Below are 22,043 nucleotides of genomic sequence, written 5' to 3' on the forward strand. Positions count from 1 at the left end.
ACTTGCGAGGTTGTGGGTTTGCAGTCTGCAGTGCACTGGTGCAGAAGGAGGGGATCCCGGCTGCTTTAGGATCCTGGAGCCAGGAGGGAAGGAGTTTGAGGAAGAAACGGTGAAAATCTTTCTATTACATTAGGAAGAATGCTCCCTGTGTCAGGGACTTCATGGCGATCTTTGATTCGGCAATCGCAGCCTCCCCGAAAGGCAGGTTTTGTTTCAACTGTTTCTGTTAAAGGAACCGGGCTTCGAGAACCTACTGGACTTGCCCAAGGTCACACAGTCTGCGAGCCGCAGAATCAGAACGTTAACTGAGAGCTCTCTGATTTCATATCCATGCTCCTGCGACTACAACTGGTCTCACTAGATGTCACGTGCTACGAAGAGGACTAAGGGATTGAAGGTCATGACAAGATTGTGAGCAGTCCTACAGCAACTTGCAGCTAACAGGCGAGGGGGAGAAAGCTTCGCTTGCCCTGCCAGCACCATGGAACCCCTTACTCTCTTGCTTTTTCACAACCGATTGCCTCTTCTTTTGCTATTTGCCATCCCTGCTACCTGTCTGGCTCTCGCTGCCATGTGACTGTTGAAATGGTTCTAGAAAGGACATGAGTGAGACCCCAGCTGCTAAAGCCAATGCCTCTTCTTTGCCCTTATTATCTCTAAGTGCCCCCCTTGTACCATACACTTCTGGGATTCTTTCCTCTTGGGCAGGACAGAGCCACCAAGAGGGCACTGGGTAGGCCCACACCCTCACATCAGTTACTCTTGTTTCCTGACTTCACCCACTAGATCCACACAGAAGGACAGCCAGAGACTCACATCACTGGGACAGCTCTTACGGATACTGGGAAACCAAGAAACACAGCCCCGGAACATCCTTCTAGTGGGCTATCTGTGCCCAAGTGACAGTTTGTGTTAGACTTTCAATTATCAGTTCCTGGTGAAAAGGACTGTTACCAAGCCCTTTCTAAGGACATGAACACCTCTTGGCTTAGCATCTTCTAGGAGTGTCTTTGAAACTGCTGTTCAAATCCATCTGGAATTTATTGTGAGCAGTGGTCAGAAGCCCACTGCTTCAGGATCACTGAGAGATTTTTCAAAAATATACATTCTTGGGCTTACACCCTAGAGATTTGCAGTCAGTAGATGTGGATTTGAAGCTTTAAGGACAGCTGGAGGAATGTGAGGTTCAGGGGAGTTTGGGGACAAGCTCCCTTGGTTAGTTGGATGAACTTCTTCTCTGTTATGACTTCAGTCATTGAGCTACAAAGCAGGGCCTTGTGTTGCTAGGAGGTGATGGTTTTGTTGTGATTCAGCATTATTGCCCTTACATGGGATTAGCTGTGTTTCATCTAGGGCAGTGTAACAATTAGGTTAATTGCATAGGCCTCTGTGCTTGCTTATTGTTCGCCCATCAAGGGAAGGGATGGTGTGTGTGTGCAGTGGGGGTGGGAGTGGGATGGGAAAAGTCTCCTTACGTATTAGATGGCTAAAACCAGCAATTTCCTGCATTTTCCTAGATATCTTCCAAATTGTATTAGTAAGGTAAAATGTTGGCTTGATAGCCAATGTATGGCTCAAGAGGGGGCCATGGTTTTCATTTATATGGTAAAAATTTTTTAAAAAATATTTTATTCATTTATTTGAGAGAGAGAGAGAGAGAGAGAACACAAGCATGGGGAGCAGCTGGCAAAGGGAGAGGGAGAAGCAATCTCCCTGCTGAGCGGGGAGAGCCTGACATGGGGCTCCATCCCAGGACCCTGAGATCATGACCTGAGCTGAAAGCAGATGCTTAATCGACTGGGCCACCCAGGTGCCCCTATATGGTGAAATATTTTAAGCAAACATTCAGAGATGTCTGTATCAGAAGTGGTTCAGAGCAGGGCTTTGAAATCATCATGCCTGAGTTAAGCCCCAGCTTCATTCTTTTCTTACTGTGTAATTGGACAGGTGGCCAAACTCAGTCTCTGCCCATCTGTGAGTGTGATGAATGTGGTATATACTTCACAGGGTTGGTGTGAGTCAGTAAGATAAAGGGACAAAGGACTAATGCAAGCCTGGTGCATCTGAATGCTAAATTCCTGCTTCCTGTGATCATAATCATTATTATTTTGTCATCATTGTTATCATCATCATCATCACCATCATCACCACCTTCATCATTATCATCTCTGGCTTAAGAGGTGGGAATATCAGACTATGTGAGTTTGTGCAAACTAGAAGACTGCTGGAAGTCTGGTTTGGCCGTAAGTCTCCTTTGAAAAAGACAGGTAAATCAAAGAGTCCTCAGAGAGGTTTTAAAATTTGTACCTAGGGGTTGCTGCAAATATACACGTAAGTTAGGTCAACTTGAGAGACTGTTGACGTGCATGTTGTCTTTCCTGCTTCAGGAAACGTTTTTGTGACATCTGTTTAGCCAACACTTGGGAGAAGTAAATCCTAATTCGAGTCACGTTCAAATCTGTTTTCCAAAAAGGATGAGGTGGCCATTAATTACTGAAAACGCTGTTGCCTTAATTCAGGTGGAAATATTTTCAGGTGAATGCCAGCTTTGAAGTGTCATCTTTCTCATCAAAATTAAATGCCCAGATAACATCACTTGCCATGTAATCTCTGCAGACGGTAGCCTTCCCAGAGTCCCAGCAAAGTGTCACAGGTGTTCTAGCTGAAGGCCGCTGCTTGTGAGCGCTCTGCCCCCTGCTGGTGAGTCAGAACCCGGCCTTACCTTTCAGACCTAAAGAGGGCAACAAAATTTGTTTCCTTTTCACATTTTAAAACCTATTACTGTCTCTTTTGGGGTAATATATGTACATTATTATTAATGATATACAATTTCAAATTAGAAATAAATATATTGGAAGTAGTTTCTATATACTTACTATATATCTATACATACAGATGCAGAATATATACGTATTTAAGAACTCATTGGAGTACTGCTTTTGTAATAGAGTGTCTGACCCGAGGGATGTACAGGCTACTAGGCTACACTCTTGCCACCAAGTTCCAAACTTCACAGGCCACACTTTCAAATTTAGAACAATATTTTTGATGACGGCAATAACAATGGTGATTTCTGCTGTGAGTGCAACGTGTACCAAGCACCACTGTGGGACTGGACCTCTAGAGTGACTACTGCCCAGCGGGGCCTTAGCTGCTTCAAAGAGGGGAAGGAAGCAAAGAATGTCTATTAGCCTATTTGGAGATTGATGAAGAATAGGAACAAAATACATACCAAGTAGCAAGATTATTAATAGGTATCATGTATTGGGCGTTTTAAAGTGCTTTGTGTTCAACTATTATTACCGATTGACAAATGGGGAAGAATCCACAGTTGATCAAGGAAGATAAGGTAATTTGTATTCTTGATAACGAAGATCTCTAGTCAAGGCTTACTTAGGGAATTAATTAATTAAAATTTCAACACAGACAGGATTTTGAATACGGAAGCACCGCAACTGTGAAGAGGAAGCCAGAGCAGAGCCACGTAGCTCGTCCTCTGTGTAAAGTGAGGCTATTCTGGGACAAAGCAGACTATTATTTTTGCTAGAGCTGCCACAGAAATCTATTCATTCAGTGAGCAAGTGTTGGGTGCCTGTGGTATGCCAGGCACCGTCCCAGGTACCGGAGATGCATTAGTAAGCAAAAGAGATGACGAGCAATTGAACAACAAAACCAAAACATCCCTGCCTTGTGGCACTTGCATTAGCAGAAGAGAGGTTCCCAAACCGTGGCATGTACCAGCATCATCTAGAGGGCTCCTTGAAACACAAATTGCTCCAGGTCCTCCCCAACAGCAGTTTCTGAATCAGGTCTGGGGTGGGGCCTGCGAGCTTGTGATTTAACACTCTCCTGGGTGATGCTCATGCTGTGGTTCCGGGAACTTCCCTCTGAAAAGCACCACTAGCAGATCGTCCGCATGCAGCAACGGATGGAACAGATTTGGGGTGTGTGTATGTGTGTCCCTCTGCCCAGCCCAATGTAATCCTGTAGAGTGTGGATACTGGGGTGGGGATGGATGAGGACCGAATGACCTCATTCTGCTCACACCATCATTTGTCAGGCTCTCAGCTAGGCATTATGCATGCATTATTTCAATAAATCTTAATGATTTTACAATATCATATTATAGATGAGTAAAACGTGGCTCTGAGAGATTATAGGACTCACTTCATAATTACTACAACTAATGTAGCATCAAGATTCTCCAGAGAGAGGGGATCCCTGGGTGGCTCAGTGGTTTAGTGCCTGCCTTTGGCCCAGGGCATGATCCTAGAGTCCTGGGATCAAGTCCCACATCAGGCTCCTGGCATGGAGCTTGCTTCGCCTTCCGCCTGTGTCTCTGCCCCTCTCTTTCTTTCTTTCAATATCTATCATAAATGAATAAATAAAATCTTAAAAAAAAAGATTCTCTGGGGAGGCCGAACCAGTAGGGGATATATATGTGTATAAAATATACAGATTCGTCTTAAGGAATTGGGTCCAGGGACTGTTTGAACCGGCTAGTTCAGTATTTGCAGGGTAGGCTGCCAGCGTTCCTGTCATAGTCTTTTTTTTTTTTTTTTTGTTCCTGTCACAGTCTTGAGACAGAACTCCTTCTCTGGAAAAACCTCAATCTTTGCCCTTAAGGCCTCCAACTGATTGGATGAGGCCCATCCACATTGCTTGAAGAAATACACACCTAGAAATGTAATGTCAATGACCAAACCCAAAAATACGTTCACGGCAACAACTGGACTGGTATTTGACAGAGCGGTTGGGCTGCACTGCCTCGTCCAGGGTCCCAGAACGTAACCGTGATGGCGTGGCATGGCTGAAACTCCTTCTCCAGACCGGATCTGTTTGCCTTCAAAACCATTCTGGGGACACCTGGGTGGCTCACCAGTTGAACGTCTGCCTTCGATCCAGGGCGTGATCCTGGGGTCCCAGGATCGAGTCCCACATCGGGCTCCCTGCATGGAGCCTGCTTCTCCCTCTGCTTCTCTCTCTCTGTGTGTCTCTCATAAATAAATAAATAAATAAATAAATAAATAAATAAATAAATAAATAAAATCTTAAAAAAACAAAAACAAAAACAAAAAAAACCAAACCCATTCTGCCTTGCCTTGGACTCCTCACAGAATAAGGCCCGGCAGGTGAGAGATGAAAACTTGGGGAATAGGGAGCAGGTGCTGCAGGCCCTCTGTGCTTGCACTGGGCAAAGGCTCCACGTGACAGGAGGCAGTCAGAGCAGATGAACCGCTTCTTCCCACAAATGGTCAACGAGCCCTCCCGCGGGTGACAGTATGGATTTCCTCTCCACGTTTAATCTGTGAGTGAAGGATTTACAGCAGCCAGTAGTCAGCTCTTCACACCTGCACTTCGCTCGGAAATGCTGCTCCGGTGACAACAGTCCTTTGATTCTCCTGCCCCTGTTGTCAGTCCCAAGTGGCAAACACCCCTGGTTCCCCAGGGCATCTCCTGTGGCTCTGGCCTCTTGCAGATTTTTTTCCCTTAAGGATTTAGCGCCATCTGGTGAGTTAGAGGTGCCCTGCAGCCGTGTCCCCTCCCTGCGGCAGGAGGCAAGGCGGGCTTGCCCGGAACCATCAACTTGGGTGGGGGTAAAACAGTGTGTGGTGTGCGTGTACGTGGGGGGCTGTGGGGGGGAGCGGGGTGTATGTGTATGTGTGTGTGAGGTGCGTGTACGTGGGGGGTTATGTGTGTATGTGGGGGTGCATGGTATCTATGTGGGATGTGTGGCTGTGTGTGTGAGGGGTGTGGGGTGTGAGGATGGTGTATGTGAGTGTATGTGTGGGGGTGTTTGTGTACATGGGGTGTCTATGTGTATGTGGGGTGTGTTCGTGTATGCAAGGTGGGGATGGTATGTGATGTATGGCTATGTGGGGGTGTGTGGGTGTATATGGGGGTGCACGGTATGTATGTTGGGTGTGTGAGGTATGTGTGGGGTGCGTGTAAGGTGTGCAGGGATGTGAGGGTGGCGTGCAGTGTATGTGTGTGTGTATGTGAGGGTATGTGAGGGTGTATATGGGGGTGCATGGTGTGTACGTCAGGTGTGTGCAGTGTGTGTGCGGTGTATGGGGGTGAGAGGGTGGCGTGTGGTGTATGTGAGTATGTGTGGGGTGGGGGTGGTGATTGAGGTGTATGTGGGGGTGCGTGGGGGCATACACGGGGGTGCCTGCTGTGTATGTGAGGTTCCGTCTGTTATACAGGACACAGACTACCAAATTAGGGTGAAGAGTCTACATTTGGGCCTTCTCGAGCAGGTTTGCCAGGATTCCTAACCCCCCGCCCCTGGATCTGGAAGCCATGAGGTGGCCCCCATTCAGGCGAGCCCGCCCCTCCTGAGGAAGAGTCCAGGAGCCAGGCTGCTGAGGATGGGGATCGGGGCCAGAGGCGGGGGGCCTCTCTGGGGGGGGGGTGCTGGGTTCGGGCTGGGGCTGAGGTAGGAGAGCACAGGTAGCATGGCGGGTCATGACCTGCAGTGAGGACGCCAGGCTGGGGAGGCTTCTAGAGAGAGGGGGAGGCCCCACCAGGGATGCTGAGCCCACGAAGTGCACAGTGGGGCTCAGTGCAGGCTCTTCCTGGAGTGACAGCCCCAGAAACGCAGGAAACAGTCGGAAGGGCAGGAGGGTCCCTGGAGGGACAGAGACCTGCTCTGTGTGCCTCTGAGGTCAGGCCCGTGTATCCGTGTGTGGGCGTGTGCACCTCCCTTTGCCCTCTGGTGTTGTCTTTCATTTTCTCTTTCTGTAATGCCTGAGATTTTTATTTTTTATTTATTTGTTTTAAATTAATTTTTAATTAATTTATTTATTTTATTATTTTTTAGATTTTTTATTTATGTATTTATTCATAGAGACACAGAGAGAGAGAGAGAGGCAGAGACACAGGCAGAGGGAGAAGCAGGGCCCATGCAGAGAGCCTGACGTGGGACTCGATCCAGGGTCTCCAGGATCACGCCCTGGGTTGCAGGCAGCACTAAACCGCTGCGCCACCGGGGCTGCCCATGCCTGACATTTTTAGCATTCAGCCTTAAAAATACCCAAAGCCCGAGTTTTACTGTTTTGTAGTTCTTTACAACTTATAAAATGATTCACATACCTTCTCATTTCATTATTTATAGCTCAGTAGATCTTACTGGCCCCAGGTGGCAGGTGAGGAAAAACGCTGTTACAATGTGAGGGACTTGCCTGGAAGTGGGGAAGACAGGAACCAGTTCTTGAGAGCCGGCCCTGCTCCCCCAGAGCCCACCTGTCATGGGCTGGGCGCTTGGGAAGTGGGGTACAGAGGGCCCGGGTGGGGGGGCGGGGGGCGGGCACTTGTTCACCTCCTTTCCACCGAGCTGCACACTGGGCACACCTGCACAGATGCATCACCGTCCCTGTGGCCCCGGGGCCACCAGGCTGGTCTGGACCCCGGGGTTCAGGGCAGCGGTTATCCAGAAAGCTGCTTCACTTCAACCAACAAGCGATTCCAGAACTACGCTCCTAAATAACCGACACCTGCGCCTCTGGGAGACTACCTCTCACCTGGCTCCTGGTTCCGGGGCGACGCTTGTGCAGGGCGCAGAAGATGGCCAAGAGATAATGGGGTGAGAGAGGAGGCAAAATATATCCAGGAATCCGGGCTCTCCTTGTCTCATTCTCCTCCACGGGGAGGCACCCCTCCCAGCCTCTGGCCAGACACCCCTGGAGGCTGGGGTAGGGAGGTGGCGGAGGGGCAAGCGACTAGACACTATATCCCTGGCTGCAGCCCAGGCGTCCCCTCTCAGGTGCCTAATGCATCCACTCCTTCGCCTGCTGGACACCTGCTCTCGGACGTCCAGCGTGAGCGGTCTGTCCCTGCACCCCCTGCTTTTGCTCCAGCATTTCGTCCTCCAGGGAAAGGCGCCACCATCCACCCAAGTTAGAAATCCGAGCGCCGACCTGGACCTCTGCTTCTCTGGTCCTGCCTTCTAGGTCATTGACGCGGCCTGTGGATCGGGCCTCCAGCCCCACCTTCCCGCACGCCCGGCTGCCCTCACCGGTGCGCTGGGTGTCCCTCTAGTCGTGGATCTGGGGTGGACCCTCTGCCGCATCCGGCCCCATCCCAGCTGCTGGTTCTCCACACCATCCAAGACTGTCCCTCAAAGAGCACTTGAGGATGTGGGGACAGGCCCCATCCAGTGACATGGATGAATGCCGAAGGCCAGCCTTTGGCCTCCCCCACTCCCCCCACCTTGGGACAGACAACTCTCAAGAGCCACCTCACTTCCCAGCCCCACTCCATCCTCCAGGCAGCACCATGGAGTTACCTCCTCTCTCTGCTCCATCCAGCCTCCTTCTCCCCCTACCGTGCTGCTCCTGACAGTGCTCCCCATGTGTGCAAGTCTCAGAGGTGTCTCAGAGGCTGTTTCCCTGGGGACCTGACCTATGACAGGTGGTACCAGGGGTGGTCCTGGGACACAAACTCTAAAATGGGGGGTCGAGGTAGAGACCCGGCAGCAGGTGCCCATAAAGGAGGCTGTTCCTGGTGGCAGACAAGCACTGGCAGTCTTGAGATGCCACAAAGTGCTGTGCAGTGGGGCAGGCTGCCATGCAAGCAGCCCTGTCTCTGGCCATGCAGCCATGGCATTCAAGGTGTCTGTGGCGGGAAAAGATCACGTGGAGTTTATTGCAAGCCAGAGGAGAACCATGATGATGGTATGTAGGGCTCTGCAGAGGAGACTTCTGCACCATTTGGAGTAAAGCTCTTGGCACGCTCTGCAGCCCCCTGGGGCTGGAGCATCTAAGCAGCAGTCCTTTTGATAGCAAATGGTCAAGTTCAGTAGTCGTGGCTTTAGTGTGGCACACACCCTGGGCTTGGACCACTGGGGACGATAGGGGTGCAGAAGCCTGGCCCCCTGTGATGTAGAGTAACTCGGAAGGGCCGTTCCTGCTCCAGAGCTCTTTATAGGACTGTTGCAGCTGCACCAGCATTCAACCCTCTCTGCCCAACCCTGCTCCCTGCACAGTGCTCCCAGAGCATCCTCCAGTATGCCCGCTTGCAAACCTCTGGGCTCAGGGGCTGCTTCCTGAAAACTATTACAGTTCCCTACTGTTTCTCCTACTATAGCTACTGATCTTTTTTTTTTCTTTTCTTTTCTTTTTACTTTTGTTTTCTTTCTTTTCTTTTGTTTTTTCTTTTTCTCTTTCTTTCTTTCTTTCTTTCTTTCTTTCTTTCTTTCCTTTCTTCTTTCTAAAAAGATTTATTTTCAGAGGGAGAGAGAGAGGGAGAGTGCAAGTGGCGGGGGACAGAGGGGGAGAGAGAGACTCCCAAGCAGAACCCCTGCTGAGTGTGGAGCCTGAGCCCACGACCCTGAGATCATGACCTTAGCAGAAACGGAGAGTTGGATACTCAACCCACTGTACCACCCAGGCACCCCGCTAGCGATCTTTCAAAAACACCGATCTGACAATGTCGATCTTCCTTGAATCCTTTAATGCCTTCTCAGTGACTTAATATGGCTCATATGACCCTTAATTCCAACTTCCTTGACATTACTCATACGACCCGTTATTTGCTACCCTCTGCCTATTTCTCCAGCTTGGTCTATTGCTACTGCTGCCAACACTTTACGCCGTGATCACACTGAGCTTCTCTCACTCCTCTGAACGTGCCATTCTCCTTCATCTCTAGAACTTTTCATACTTCATCTCTCCCTAGAGCATCCTTAAGTCCTGTCCTTGTCTGGATAGCTCATCCTCTCAGTATCAGATCTCATTTCTTTCTATGACTAATTCCTTGAACGTCTTAGAAAACTAGATGTCCTAGCATCCTCAACTTCCCTGACTGTGGCTCTCAGCATATAATATTTTAATTATTTGTTAATTTGGTTTTCTATGTCACTAGATTATAAACCTCGTGAGATCAAGTCTTGTTGGGGTCTATCTTGTTTATTTATTCTTTTAAATATTTTACTCATTTATTCATGAGAAAACACACACACACACACACACAGGTAGAGACACAGGCCGAGGGAGAAGCAGGTTCCATGCAGGGAGCCTGATGTGGGACTTGGTCCTGGGACTCCAGGATCATGTCCTGGGCTGAAGGCAGGCGCTAAACCGCGAAGCCACCCAGGGATTCCCAATCTTGTTTAATGCTATAGCCTGTAGTCTTAATGGTACAGAGTAGATGCTTTGTAAGTATTTACTGGATATTCCTCTTTTTTTCTTCTTTTTATTGATTATAAGAAATCAAGACTTAGCCAAAATCAGATTCATGTAGTCATGAACAGAAAGTGTAACACAATGGTTGGAGACAAAATCCTACCTATAGATATATTTAATTTTTTATGCAGTTAGCTCTCAACACTTCAAATAAGGATATTTAACACAAACACATAAATGTCAAGCTACCAATAAATAAAATAAATCAATTTGGAAGATCTGGTAACATTGCTCCTCCAATTTTACTTGGTAAAATTAAACGGAGCTATGTACTTCCAGTTTTGCATGGATCCCCACAGGCTATGTGCAATTGTGTTTGTAGGCAATTGTTTTAATGTACTTTTCTGCTGCTGTATTTGTTTTTAAAGGAAAAGTTGGAAGAAGAGTGAAATGTATCTTCATCCTTATCAAAACATAGGAAAGTCCATGAGTTTAACCCAGCCTCCTTTGCTCATGGACACTACTAGTCCGGTCCCTGTTAGCATTTGAGTGCTGCCGTGGTATAGTATTTCACTAGCCAACAGTAGCCTACCCATATCCTTTTTCAAAATGCAGAGTGACACCAGTTAGAAAGACTGATTGTCAACTTTACAATCCTGGGTGGTCACTCGTTCTCCTTGTACCTTGCTTATAATATAGGTTTATGGCATAATGTTGTGAAGAGCTCAAACCGAGAAGGTGTATTTGAAAGTGCTTTGTAAACAAGTACTCCACAAACGTACATTATTATTTTTATCCCAGGCAAAACGGAGGTTCATTCTTCTAGTTTAGGAGGCAGATGGAGGGAACAGTGGGTTACCATGGGCAATCTTATTTTCTCTTATGATTCAAAAGATGGCTAAGACAAAAGTCAGCCCTATAGGGATCCCTGGGTGGCGCAGCGGTTTGGCGCCTGCCTTTGGCCCAGGGCGTGATCCTGCAGACCCGGGATCGAATTCCACATCGGGCTCCCGGTGCATGGAGCCTGCTTCTTCCTCTGCCTGTGTCTCTGCCTCTCTCTCTCTCTCTGTGACTATCATAAATAAATTAAAAAATTAAAAAAAAAAAAGTCAGCCCTGTAGCTACTGCCCCTTCATTAAAAAATTTTAAACTATTTATTTTTTTTATTATGCAAAACAAACTTTTTAGAACGTTTTAGAGTTAGTTAAGACAAAAGTCAGCCCTGTAGCTACTGCCCATTCTTTAAAAAATTTTAAACTATTTATTTTTTATTATGCAAAACAAACTTTATAGAGTGTTTTAGAGTTACCATTTTTTCTGCTTTCACCTCATTATGAAAACAAGTAGCTAGATTTTTGCCTTTGAAGAGACATGACTCTGAGATTTTGCTATGAAAGATATTTTCCATCTGAAAATTTTTCCACATAGTGTTTCAATTTTCGGGTTTGATTGAGGTATGATAGACATATACAATTGTAAGATATTTAAAGCGTACAAATGGTGATGTGATGTATCATATATTGTGCAAGCATTCCCTCCACCGAGTTAATACATCCATCACCCTCACATATTACTGTGTGTGTGTGAGAACATTTCAGTTCTACTCTCTTGGCAAGTTTCAATTATATGATACAGAGTTATCAATTATAGTCACTAGGTTATACATGGGATCATTGGAACTTATTCATCTTGTAGCTGAAAGTTTGTACGCTTTCTGCCAACCACTTTTCTACTCCCTGTTTCTATGGGTTTGACATTCCACATATATGTGATACCATGCAGGATTTTTCTTTCTCTGTCTGGCTCATAATGCCCTCCAGTTTCATTCATGCAAATGACATAATTTCCTTCTTTTTCCAAGACTGAATAATATCCCACTGCTTATGTATACCTCATCTTCTTTAACCTTCCTTTTCTTTTTTTTTTTTTAAAGATTTTATTTATTTATTCATGAGACACACACACACACACACACACACACACACACACACACACACAGAAGCAGAGGCACAGGCAGAGGGAGAAGCAGGCTCCATGCAGGGAGCCCAACATGGGACTCGATCCTCGGTCTCGAGGATCACGCCCTGGGCCGAAGGTGGTGCCAAACCGCTGAGCCACCAGGGCTGCCCTATTTCCTTTGAATATATATGCAGAAGTGAAAATGCTGGATCATACAGTAGTTCTAATTTTAATTGCTTGGGAAACCTCCATTGTGTTTTTCATAGTGATTGTGCCAATTCATATTTCCACCAACAGTGCACAAGGGTTTTCTTTTCTCCAAACCATTGCCAGCATTTGTTATCTCTTGTCTTTTTTAAACTAACAGGTGTGAGGTGATGTCTCACTGTGGTTTGATTTGCATTTACCTGATGATTAATGATGTTGAGCAGCTTTTCGTGAACCAGTTGGTCATTTCTATGTCTGACTTTTGCATATTGATTTTATATCTTGCAACTTTACTGAAATTATTTATTAGTTCTAACAGGTTTTTGGTGCAATCTTTTGGGTTTTCTGTATATAGTATCACGCCATCTACAAATAAAGAGACCACTTCTTCCTTTCCTATTCGGATGCCTTTTATTTATTTTTCTTGGTTAATTGCTCTGGATAGGATTTCCAGTACTATGTTGAATAAAAGTGACGGGCATCCTTGTCATGTTCCTGATCTTAGAGGAAAAATGTTCAGTTTTTTTTACCATTAAGTATGATGTTAGCTGTGAGCTTGTCATATATGGCCTTTATTATGTTGAGGTACATTCTCTTTATACACAGTTGGCTGAGTGTTTTTTTATCAGGAATGGATGCTACATTTGGACAAATCCTTTTTATTTGAGACCTTCCTTTCTTGGTAAGTCTAGTAAAGGTTTGTCAATTTTGTTTATCTTTTTTTTTTTTTAATAAAAAAAACAGCTTTAGTTTTATTGTTGTTTTTTGTTATCTTTTTAGTCTCTATGTCATTTATTTCTCTTCTGATCTGTTATTTCCCTTCCTCTACTCACTTTGGGCTGAGTTTGTTCTTAATTTTCTAGCTCTTTGATATGTAAAGTTAAATGGAGATTTTTGCTGTTGTTTCTTGATTTATGCATTTCATTTCAGTTCAAAGAACTCCTTTAACATTTTTTCTAATGGTCATGAAGTTTGTCAGCTTTTGTTTGTCTGGAAAACTCGATCTCTTCTTCAATCCTAAAGGACAACTTTCCTGTGTAGAGAATTATTGGTTGGTAGGCTTTTATTTCTTCCAGTATTTTGAATATATCACCCCGCTCCCTTCTGGCTGGGAAAGTTCCTGCTGAAAAATCTGCTGATAGCCCTCTGGGAATCCCATTGTACATAACAAATTGCCTTTCTTTTGCTACTTTTAGGATTCTATTCTTTAACTTTTGAAAATTTAACTACAATGTGTCTTGATGTGGATCTCTTTAGATCTTATTTAGTACATTTTGGACTTCCTGGATCTGGATGTCTGTTTCTTTTGCCAGGTTAGGGAAGTTTTTTCAGCCATTATTTCTTTGAATAAGCTTTCCAACTCTTTCTCACTTCTCCTCTGAGGACCCCTAGAATCTGGATGTTGGTCTCCTTGATGGTGTCCCATAAGTCCTTCATGCTATCTTCATTCTTAAAGTTCTTTTTTCTTTTTGCTGCCCTGATTAGAGGAGTTGCACTGGCCTGTCTTGGAGCTCATTGATCCTTTTTTCCACTTCATCTAGCCTGATGTTGAATCCCTCTAGTGTAATTTTCAGATCAGTTATTGTATTCTTCAGCTCTGTGACTTCTGTTTGGTATTCTGATAGATGTTTTATTTCTGTTGGAACATTTTATTCATGCGTTGCTCTCCTGATCTTGGTGAGCATCTTGATGACTGTTATTTTGACTTTTCCATCAAGTAAATCACTTATCTCTGTTTCAGTAAGATTTGTTTCTGGTGATTTATTTTATTCTTTTGTTTGGAACACATTCCTCCATTTCTTTATTTTCCTTGATTCTCTGTGTTGGTTTTTGTGCATTAGATACAATAGCCACCTCTCCCAGTCTTAAAAGAGTCGTCTTATGTAGGAGATGAGCCTTGTCAACTAACCTGGCCCAAGCACTTGGCTGTCACTCAAACTTTTGTGATGGTTCAAGCCTCTTTCTTTGTTCTTAGTGCCTTCCAGTAGTTGACGATATGTCAAGAACTATCAGGATACCAAAGGGGAGGATTGCCCTCAGCACCTAGATTCAGGCTGATTAGAAGTGGAATACTCAGGTGGCAGCTGGGAAAGTATGTAGTTACGCCCCTTCCAGGGAGAAACTGGGAGATAGATGGTTTTGCTTGTTCTCTCTGTGCTGAGTCCAGGTGTACCACCATAAAGTGGTGGTAGTGATCCTGCACCTGTTACACACTGTTTCTTTGTTTGCTACAGTCTTGTGGGAATTGTGATTGCAGGCCCCCTTGGCTATTAAAGCCAGGTGCCCATCCTTAAGGTGGAAGCTGTGAAAACTGGGTGTCACATGTGTGTACAAGCTCCTTCAAGGAGATACTAGCAATTTGGTTCTATTATTGGATTAGGCTGAAGGGAGAAGATGGGAAAAGTATTTGCTCGATTCCCTTGTCTCTGGGGAAGATTGCAGCCAGCCCTTAGATGCCTGCTAAATTAGAAACCTGACTCCCAGGTGGCAGGTTTTCAAGTATTTTGATAGATCCCTTTCAAGAAAAGATGGGAGATAGTATTTTTTTGCCTGCTTCTTCTGTACTGAGCTCTGTGAGGGGGGGAGGAATAGCCAGTTACTATGTGTCATTAGGACTGTTAGCTACAGTCTTGTGGAACTCATAAACAAAGCCTCTTTGGCTGTCAGAGCAGAGATCAGAGACCCATCTCTTGGGTAAGAGCCATTGAAGTTGGGGTGCAGACTTGTGCGTAAGCTCCTTCCAGGAGGACATTGGCAACTTGTGGTGGACTACAGGGAGAAGGTGAGTGAGGCATCCTCTCATTTTCCCAGTTTCTGGGGAGGATCACAGCCAACCCCTAGTGCCTGATAAATTAGAAGCCTGGCCTGGAAGCAGCAGCTTTCAAAGCAGGCAGGTAAACCTCCTTCGTGGAAAGACTGCAAGATGGGATGTTTTGCTTGCTCCCTCTGTGCTGAGTCCTGTGGGGATAGATGTGGTGACTGTGGTGTACCCCACTGGAATTGCTTCTGTGTTTGCTGTAGTCCCGTGGGTCTCAAGGTCATAAGCTTTGTTGGTTTTCAGAGCTAGGTTTTTGGTAACCAGTCATAACAGCCAGGGTTCTGGATGTGGAGTCCAAGATGAAGCTAGGAGTTGAGGGTTCTGCCCTAATTGTATGGCACAGGGCCAGGAGTGAGGTTTATGGCAAGAGTGTGTCCCAGCCTCTCCTACCCATTTTGATGTGGGTTTTTTTTTCTCATTCATCTGATATGTAGGAGACACTCAGCTAGTTTCTGGATCTCTTTCAGAGGGCATTACTCCATGAGCACCTGAAGTTTTGTTGCATCCATGAGGGCGGGGAGCTCAGGAGCCTCCTATGTCTCCATCTTGAATGACTCCTTTCACCATTTCTATAGAGTGCTTTCTCAGCTTCATGGTGAGAAGGGAGGTTTGGGGATGAAGGAAAGAGTTGTCATTCTTTCAAAAAGCACTTAATGAGTACTACTGTATCCTAGGCATCCCAGGCACTGGAGGTTATAAAGACAAAATAGGTACAAATCTTGCACCAATAAAGCTCTGAATTTTAATGAAGAGATAGGGAAACAATATCTCAGTGTGATTAATATACAACGAAAGTATATACAGTTGTCTGAGAGCTTCAAGGAGGTAGTGGGGGTGGTCAGATGGCTTCATGCAGGAGGTGATATATGAGCTGGGTCTTACAGGTTGGGTAGGAGCTTGGCAGGCAGGGGTGGGCACACTCCCTTTAGACACTGTAGATTTATTACTTGGAGAGAGCAGCCACTGTTCCCAAACTTCTTTCATTGGGTACTGCCGCTGAAAATGATTTCCTCTGTGGCTCTGGACAATATCATTAAAAATCTAGAAGTCTCAGTTTGCCTTCCAGTTGAATAGGGAGAGTAACATGTACTACTTGGAACCACTGGGAGAATGAATCAATTTATGTGGTTTGCAAGAGCAAGTGTTTACTTATTAGAAAGCTTCCAGAGGGAATATATGGAAGGAAACAAAGCGTGGGGAGGAAAACAGCCAGGCAAGAACAAGGGGAAGCAAATGGGACTGGACTCTCATTAGCCTGTGATGGATTGATCTTCTGTCACTGATTTCCCAAACTCCCAGCAGTTTCAACCTAAAGCTTGTTCAATATTTTAAAACCAATTTAAAACCAATTTTTGAGTTTGCTTTTTTTTAAAAAAATTATTTCATTAATCAAAAAATGCATTAAGCTTAGGGTCAAGCAGCCTAACTGATGGAAAAGGCCTGATTGGGCCCCAGGAGACATGGGCTTGCTTGGCTGGATAATGTAATATCAAAGACCAGAAACTGCTCAGCTTTCAAGGGAGAACAGTGGAGAGTAGCTGCAAATACTGAAAGGGAAAACCTTACAAGTGAATTGAACTGAAAGGAAATGTGAAGAGGGTTAATGAGGGTATTTTGTTAGTATGAGCAAAATCCAGACATGAGGCTGCATCCAAAGCCTTCAATTCCAAGGGCGGGGGGCAGCGGCTGTGTTTAGATTCTTATTGTTGCATGTATAGAGTGTTCTCCTTTCAAAAATTTCTTATCGGTGGAATTGCAGAGGTCATCTGCCTGGAGATGACTGCCATTTGAGAGAAATACAGGGAACAGAAAACAAACTAGCCCTGTTAAAATAACAGTCCTTCTTTTTCTTACTGAATGGAATTGGATCTTTTAGTTTGATGAAACAGTTCATGTGGTTCATCCTTTTCCATGTCCAAGAATAGCTATGATTGAAATCAGGAGCCTTTGGAGACTTGGTAAATCAGAACATAGAGAATGTGCTGGTTACTCTGTATTCTTTTCCCTCCTCTGCCCTGCACCTGGAAGGCTGACCCACACAGTCTGTGTCACTAGGACTCCTTGAAGTTGGCTTTCAGTTGGATGTGACCGATGGGAGACATCAGCAAGAGATTAGAGGGTGAGAGAGAGAAGTCAAGATGTCCATCTTCCTTCCCTTCCTGCTTGGGGCCCACTGGCTATGCTGGACCCTCTGTGGTCATACCTCCCGTCAAGAGGCCCCACCTCCATGGCTCCAGTTCACAGGCTTATTCCCTGTGTGACATCATTTCCTCTTTTTGTCTCTTCATGTCTCAGGTGGTCATGGCTCCTCACTGACACTGTACTAGGAGGCCTTCCATGTTGTTGTGGGTTCTTGTGACCCTTCCCCACTACTGTAGGTCATCTGTGACCTTTTAGTTAAAATCTCTTCATGTGCATCTGAGTTGGATTATTTTTTCCTGTAGGACCCGGATAAATCAGAGACATAGAGAAAAAGGGCAGTGAAACCCCAAGAAGTACCTTCTGTTCTCAGGCAATAATGGATAGAGAGACTCATCCAGTTTAGTTGGTCAATTTGTTTTGTTTCCAATAATAGCAGTATGATATGGGCCCAGCAGCTTGAGTGAGGCAGAAAGGAGCTGAAGCTTCAGGGAGGTCTTACTACAGGGCTGCCTCTTCCTGAATTCTTTCTTGGATAACTCTGTGCTAAACTGACTATTCTTGGGCAGTCCAGGTGGCTTAGTGGTTTAGCATCGCCTTCAGTCCAGGGCCTGATCCTGGAGTCCCGGGATCAAGTCCCGCATCAGGCTCCCTGCATGGAGCCTGCTTCTCCCTCCTCTGCCTGTGTCTCTGCCTCTCACTCTTTCTCTGTGTCTCTCATGAATAAATAAAAAAAATCTTTTTTAAATTATTTTTTATTTTTTATTTTTTTTTATTTATGATAGACACACACACAGAGAGAGAGGCAGAGACACAGGAGGAGGGAGAAGCAGGCTCCATGCTGGGAGCCTGACGCAGGACTTGATCCCGGGACTCCAGGATCACGCCCTGGGCCAAAGGCAGGCTTTAAACCTCTGAGCCACCCAGGGATCCCCAATAAATAAAATCTTAAAAAAAGTAAATCGACTATTCTTCTGAACTCCTATCATACTGATTGTGCAGCCCGTGTGGCATCTAATACAGTAAAACCTGTGACAGCAGGTACTGTATCCCCAGAGCCTAGAACAAAGCCTAATGGATTATGGGTGTTTAATACATATATGATGAATGAAGACATATATGTCTTTTTCTTTATGAATGCAACAATCACTCAACAAACATCTATTAAATATCTGTGCGCCAGATAAGATATTTGCCTCTGTTTCTTTGTCCATGCAGTATTTTCTGCTGGAATGTTCTTGATCATCCTTTACCCACTGTCATTTTGACAAACTCTGATCTACATTCCATGTCTTTTCTGGGGAGGCATTGTACAAAGCTATATATTTCCTAAACTTTGTTTTGCATATTACTATTGTTATCTATTTTCCCTTAAGTCTCCCCTATAACTCTTTCATGTGTTTCTAAAGAAAAATATACTTATCTGCAGGGGCATCTGTGTGGGGCAGTGGGTTAAGCATCTGAGTCTTGATTTTTGGCTCAGGTCACGATCTCATGGTCATGGGATCGAGCCCTGTGTTGGGCTCTGCTTTCATTGAGGAGTCTGCTTGAGATTCTCTCTTTCCTTCTCCCTTTACCCCTTCCCCTGCTTGCTCTCTCTCTAAAATAAATAAATAAATCCTAAAAAAAAAAAAATGCTTACCTGCAGTTTTCCAGAAGAATGTCTGGTGGATACAAATGCTAGATTTAATGTTTGCTAATTGGTGGTCTTTGCAGATACAGGATCCTGATCATCTAATGCTTAAGGCCAGCTCTAGCTTTCTTCCGCTTTCCTGAATTGAATATTCAGTTTTCAATGGTTTAAAAAACTTTGGGGGTGCTACCTCAATCATTAACACCAAGGTTAGTTGGTTCTTCTGAAATGAATCATGGATTATCAAGTGGATCAGGCACTGGGACAACTTTACATTAAGCAGTTCTCTCCTTCACCTTATGGCTATTGTTTTCAAATAAATAGATACTAAGGTGTCACTTCTTGAAAGCTTTGTCAGTATTTGTGGTTATAAGAACATATGGATGTAAATTTCTAGACCAACTCCATTTCTCAGTTCCTTGGTCTAGTCTAGCTCTTCTGGGCTACAGGGTCCTGGGAGGGGAGTCTCAGGGTTAATATTATTCCTGACATCAGTATGCAGTGAGCTCGTATTTGAATGCCCCTGGGCTAAAGTAAAATCACCAGAAAGAGCATTTGCTGCCTCTGTTGCAAAAATTATGGTAATTCAGACCTATCTCCCAATATGCTCATGGCCAACATTTTAGAAGCTGATAAGAAGACCTGAATTCACAAGTTATATTTATTTGGTTATGTTAATATTAGTAAATAAATCCACAAAATACCTTATAAAGATATACTTCTTTATGCTCTGATATTAGAACATTCAGATATTTTCTATTCTCTACTATAAAATTAAAACGTTCTAAAAAAATTAAAACGTTCTGAAATTTCTATGTCTATTTATGAGGTTCCTGTCAATAAAATAACTAAAAGATTTATCTGGGTAGACTTAATGTTTAAAACCTTGTTAACATCTCTATTAGTGGAAAAATAATGAGTGAATTCATCAACTGTGCTGAAATTTTTACTCCTTTCCTCTAAGGTTTGTTGATCATAATTAATAAATAAAAGAAAATGTATTTGCATTTCCCTAAGCCTTGATATAGTACATTGGAGAGTAAGGTTCAGTAAACACGTTCTTTACCTAATCAAGACTGAAATACAATTTAGCATAGTTCATGATATTGCTAAAAAACAATAATATCCTTGCATCATATAATACGTCTGTGCACATCATTCATGGAGATAGTTTCACCAATGATTTTAAACAAGGCACTTTAAAAAAATATAAGTGTGGGGGTTCATATTGATTGATCAGATTCAGAAACTGTTAAATTGTTTTCTCTCTCCTTTGAAGACTCCTCTGATCATGCTATGTTCCTTCTCCCTATTCCCCTGGGGAAAGTATGGGCATATCCCAATGGCCATCTACAGCCCTACCCTGAGAAGGCGGATGGATCTGGGAGGACCACAGGGGTAGATAGTCAGAGCCCCATTCCCCGTAGCTGTAGGCTACTAGTCTGGTTTTGGGTTTTTGTTTTGTTTTGTTTTTCAGATTGGAACCCTTCTGACCAGTTCTTGTCTCTCACCCAATCCCGAGCCCTATTTTGTGGAGGGAAGAGGGCACTCTACCTGAGTCACTGCTCCTGAGGCTTCAAATAGGGTGTTGCATTCGCCTTCATGGTACTCTTCCTTACATTCCCGGCAAAAGATGAACTGCAGAAGAACACACATGTGTTAGGGATGTGTTTGTTGGCAGCATTTGGATATAACATTTCCCCCCCCCAAGCTCATTATATTTATTCCTCTGACTTGTGTGATGGGTTCCGTGCCAGATTACTTTTTGCAAAGAGAAATAAAGTTATATTTCAATGGTATTGTTTATTCTTTCACTAAGTAATATTTCAAGCACCATAGCAGGGTTTCAAAGATGCGTGAGACACGGTTCCTATCTGTATGATGTTTCCAGTCTGCCAGAAGAGACAATAATGCAAATAAATACCTGTAGTAGAGTGTTACTGGTGTTAGGATATGAGGAAAACAAGTTTATTCAAGAATTTCACATCCAAGACCTGTTTACATACATGGGGGATTTATATGTTTATGTTAATAGATTTGGTTTTGCATTGAAAGCCTATTGCGGAGAGATGAAATGAAGTGGGTCCCCTACTGATTCATGTGGTGAAGTCTTGACCCCCAGTACCTCAGGATGTCATTGCATTTGGAAAGAGGGTCTTTGAAGAGGTAAGTATGGTAAAATGAAGTTATTAGAGCAGGCCCTAATCCTCTATGACTGCAAGTGGAAAACAACACTGCTGTTGTTTCCTCAGTGGAAAACAACACTGCTGACACCTGGTTCCTGGGCTCTTAGCTTGCAGAACTGTGGGAAAATAATTGTTGTTTGAGCCCCCTGGTCTGTCGGACTTGGTTATGTTGGCCTCAGGGACTAATACGTGGCCTGGAGTGGGTCTTCTCACCTGATGATGGTGCTCCTTTCATCATTCCCACATTGCAGAATGGAAGAGACCTGGGGAGCACCTCCACCCTTTGTGTTGTGGGAAGGAAGCTACAGAGTGAATGCTGGAAAAGGCAGCTGTCCCCTCTAGGACTACTCCATCGTCACCAGCCATGCTCTAGAGGGTTTGGCTAAGGGGGTGGGCTCTGCAGTTGGACACATGGGCTTGAAGTCATCACCCTGTCACCTGCCAACTGAGTGAGACACCTCAGGAAGCCACCTTGGCACCTATGCCTCAGATATGTGCCCTTTGAAAAACCAGGGTAGCAGTAGTAACTCTCTCATCGAATCCCTGTACGAGGTAGGGGAGCTAGTACGCCTTAACTGGCATACAATATTTCTAAAAATTTCTACAATATTTCTAAAAATTGATTTCTAAAAATCAAGCTGGTAACAGCCAGGTACTGTTTCCCCCCCACCCCGTTTCACAGCTGAGGAAGGAGCTGCTTTAGTAGAAAACAGGTTCCCTTCAACGAACATTCTCTAACACACTGGGGAGAAACACATCTCACAGTAGAAACTGTATTCAGAGGCGATGTTCCAGGGAAGAGAGCAGGATCAGTGATTACGGAGTATGGGCAGGGGTGGTGGTTTTCTAGCATCAGCCCAGGATGAGCTGGTACTCTTCATGGAGAGGTGGGTTCTATGTCTCTTTTGCTTGAATATGGATGTGTTCACTCCTTGACCAACAGCACATGGTGGAAATGATGGCATGCCGCTTTCTGG

At 44.7% G+C, this 22,043-nt stretch overlaps 1 protein-coding gene across 1 annotated transcript in view; it reads right to left on the reverse strand.

Moving 5' to 3' along the window:
• Positions 1 to 22,043, reverse strand: part of PRKN (parkin RBR E3 ubiquitin protein ligase) — a 1,299,677-nt gene that overhangs the window by 19,718 nt on the left and 1,257,916 nt on the right. Inside the window, exon 10 of the mRNA XM_041744985.1 lies at positions 20,435 to 20,518. Within this exon, the coding sequence (XP_041600919.1) occupies positions 20,435 to 20,518 (84 nt within the window). The remainder of the gene's footprint in view (positions 1 to 20,434; positions 20,519 to 22,043) is intronic.

The sequence above is a fragment of the Vulpes lagopus genome, chromosome 2, assembly GCF_018345385.1.
Source record: "Vulpes lagopus strain Blue_001 chromosome 2, ASM1834538v1, whole genome shotgun sequence".
Classification (NCBI taxonomy): Eukaryota; Metazoa; Chordata; class Mammalia; order Carnivora; family Canidae; genus Vulpes; species Vulpes lagopus.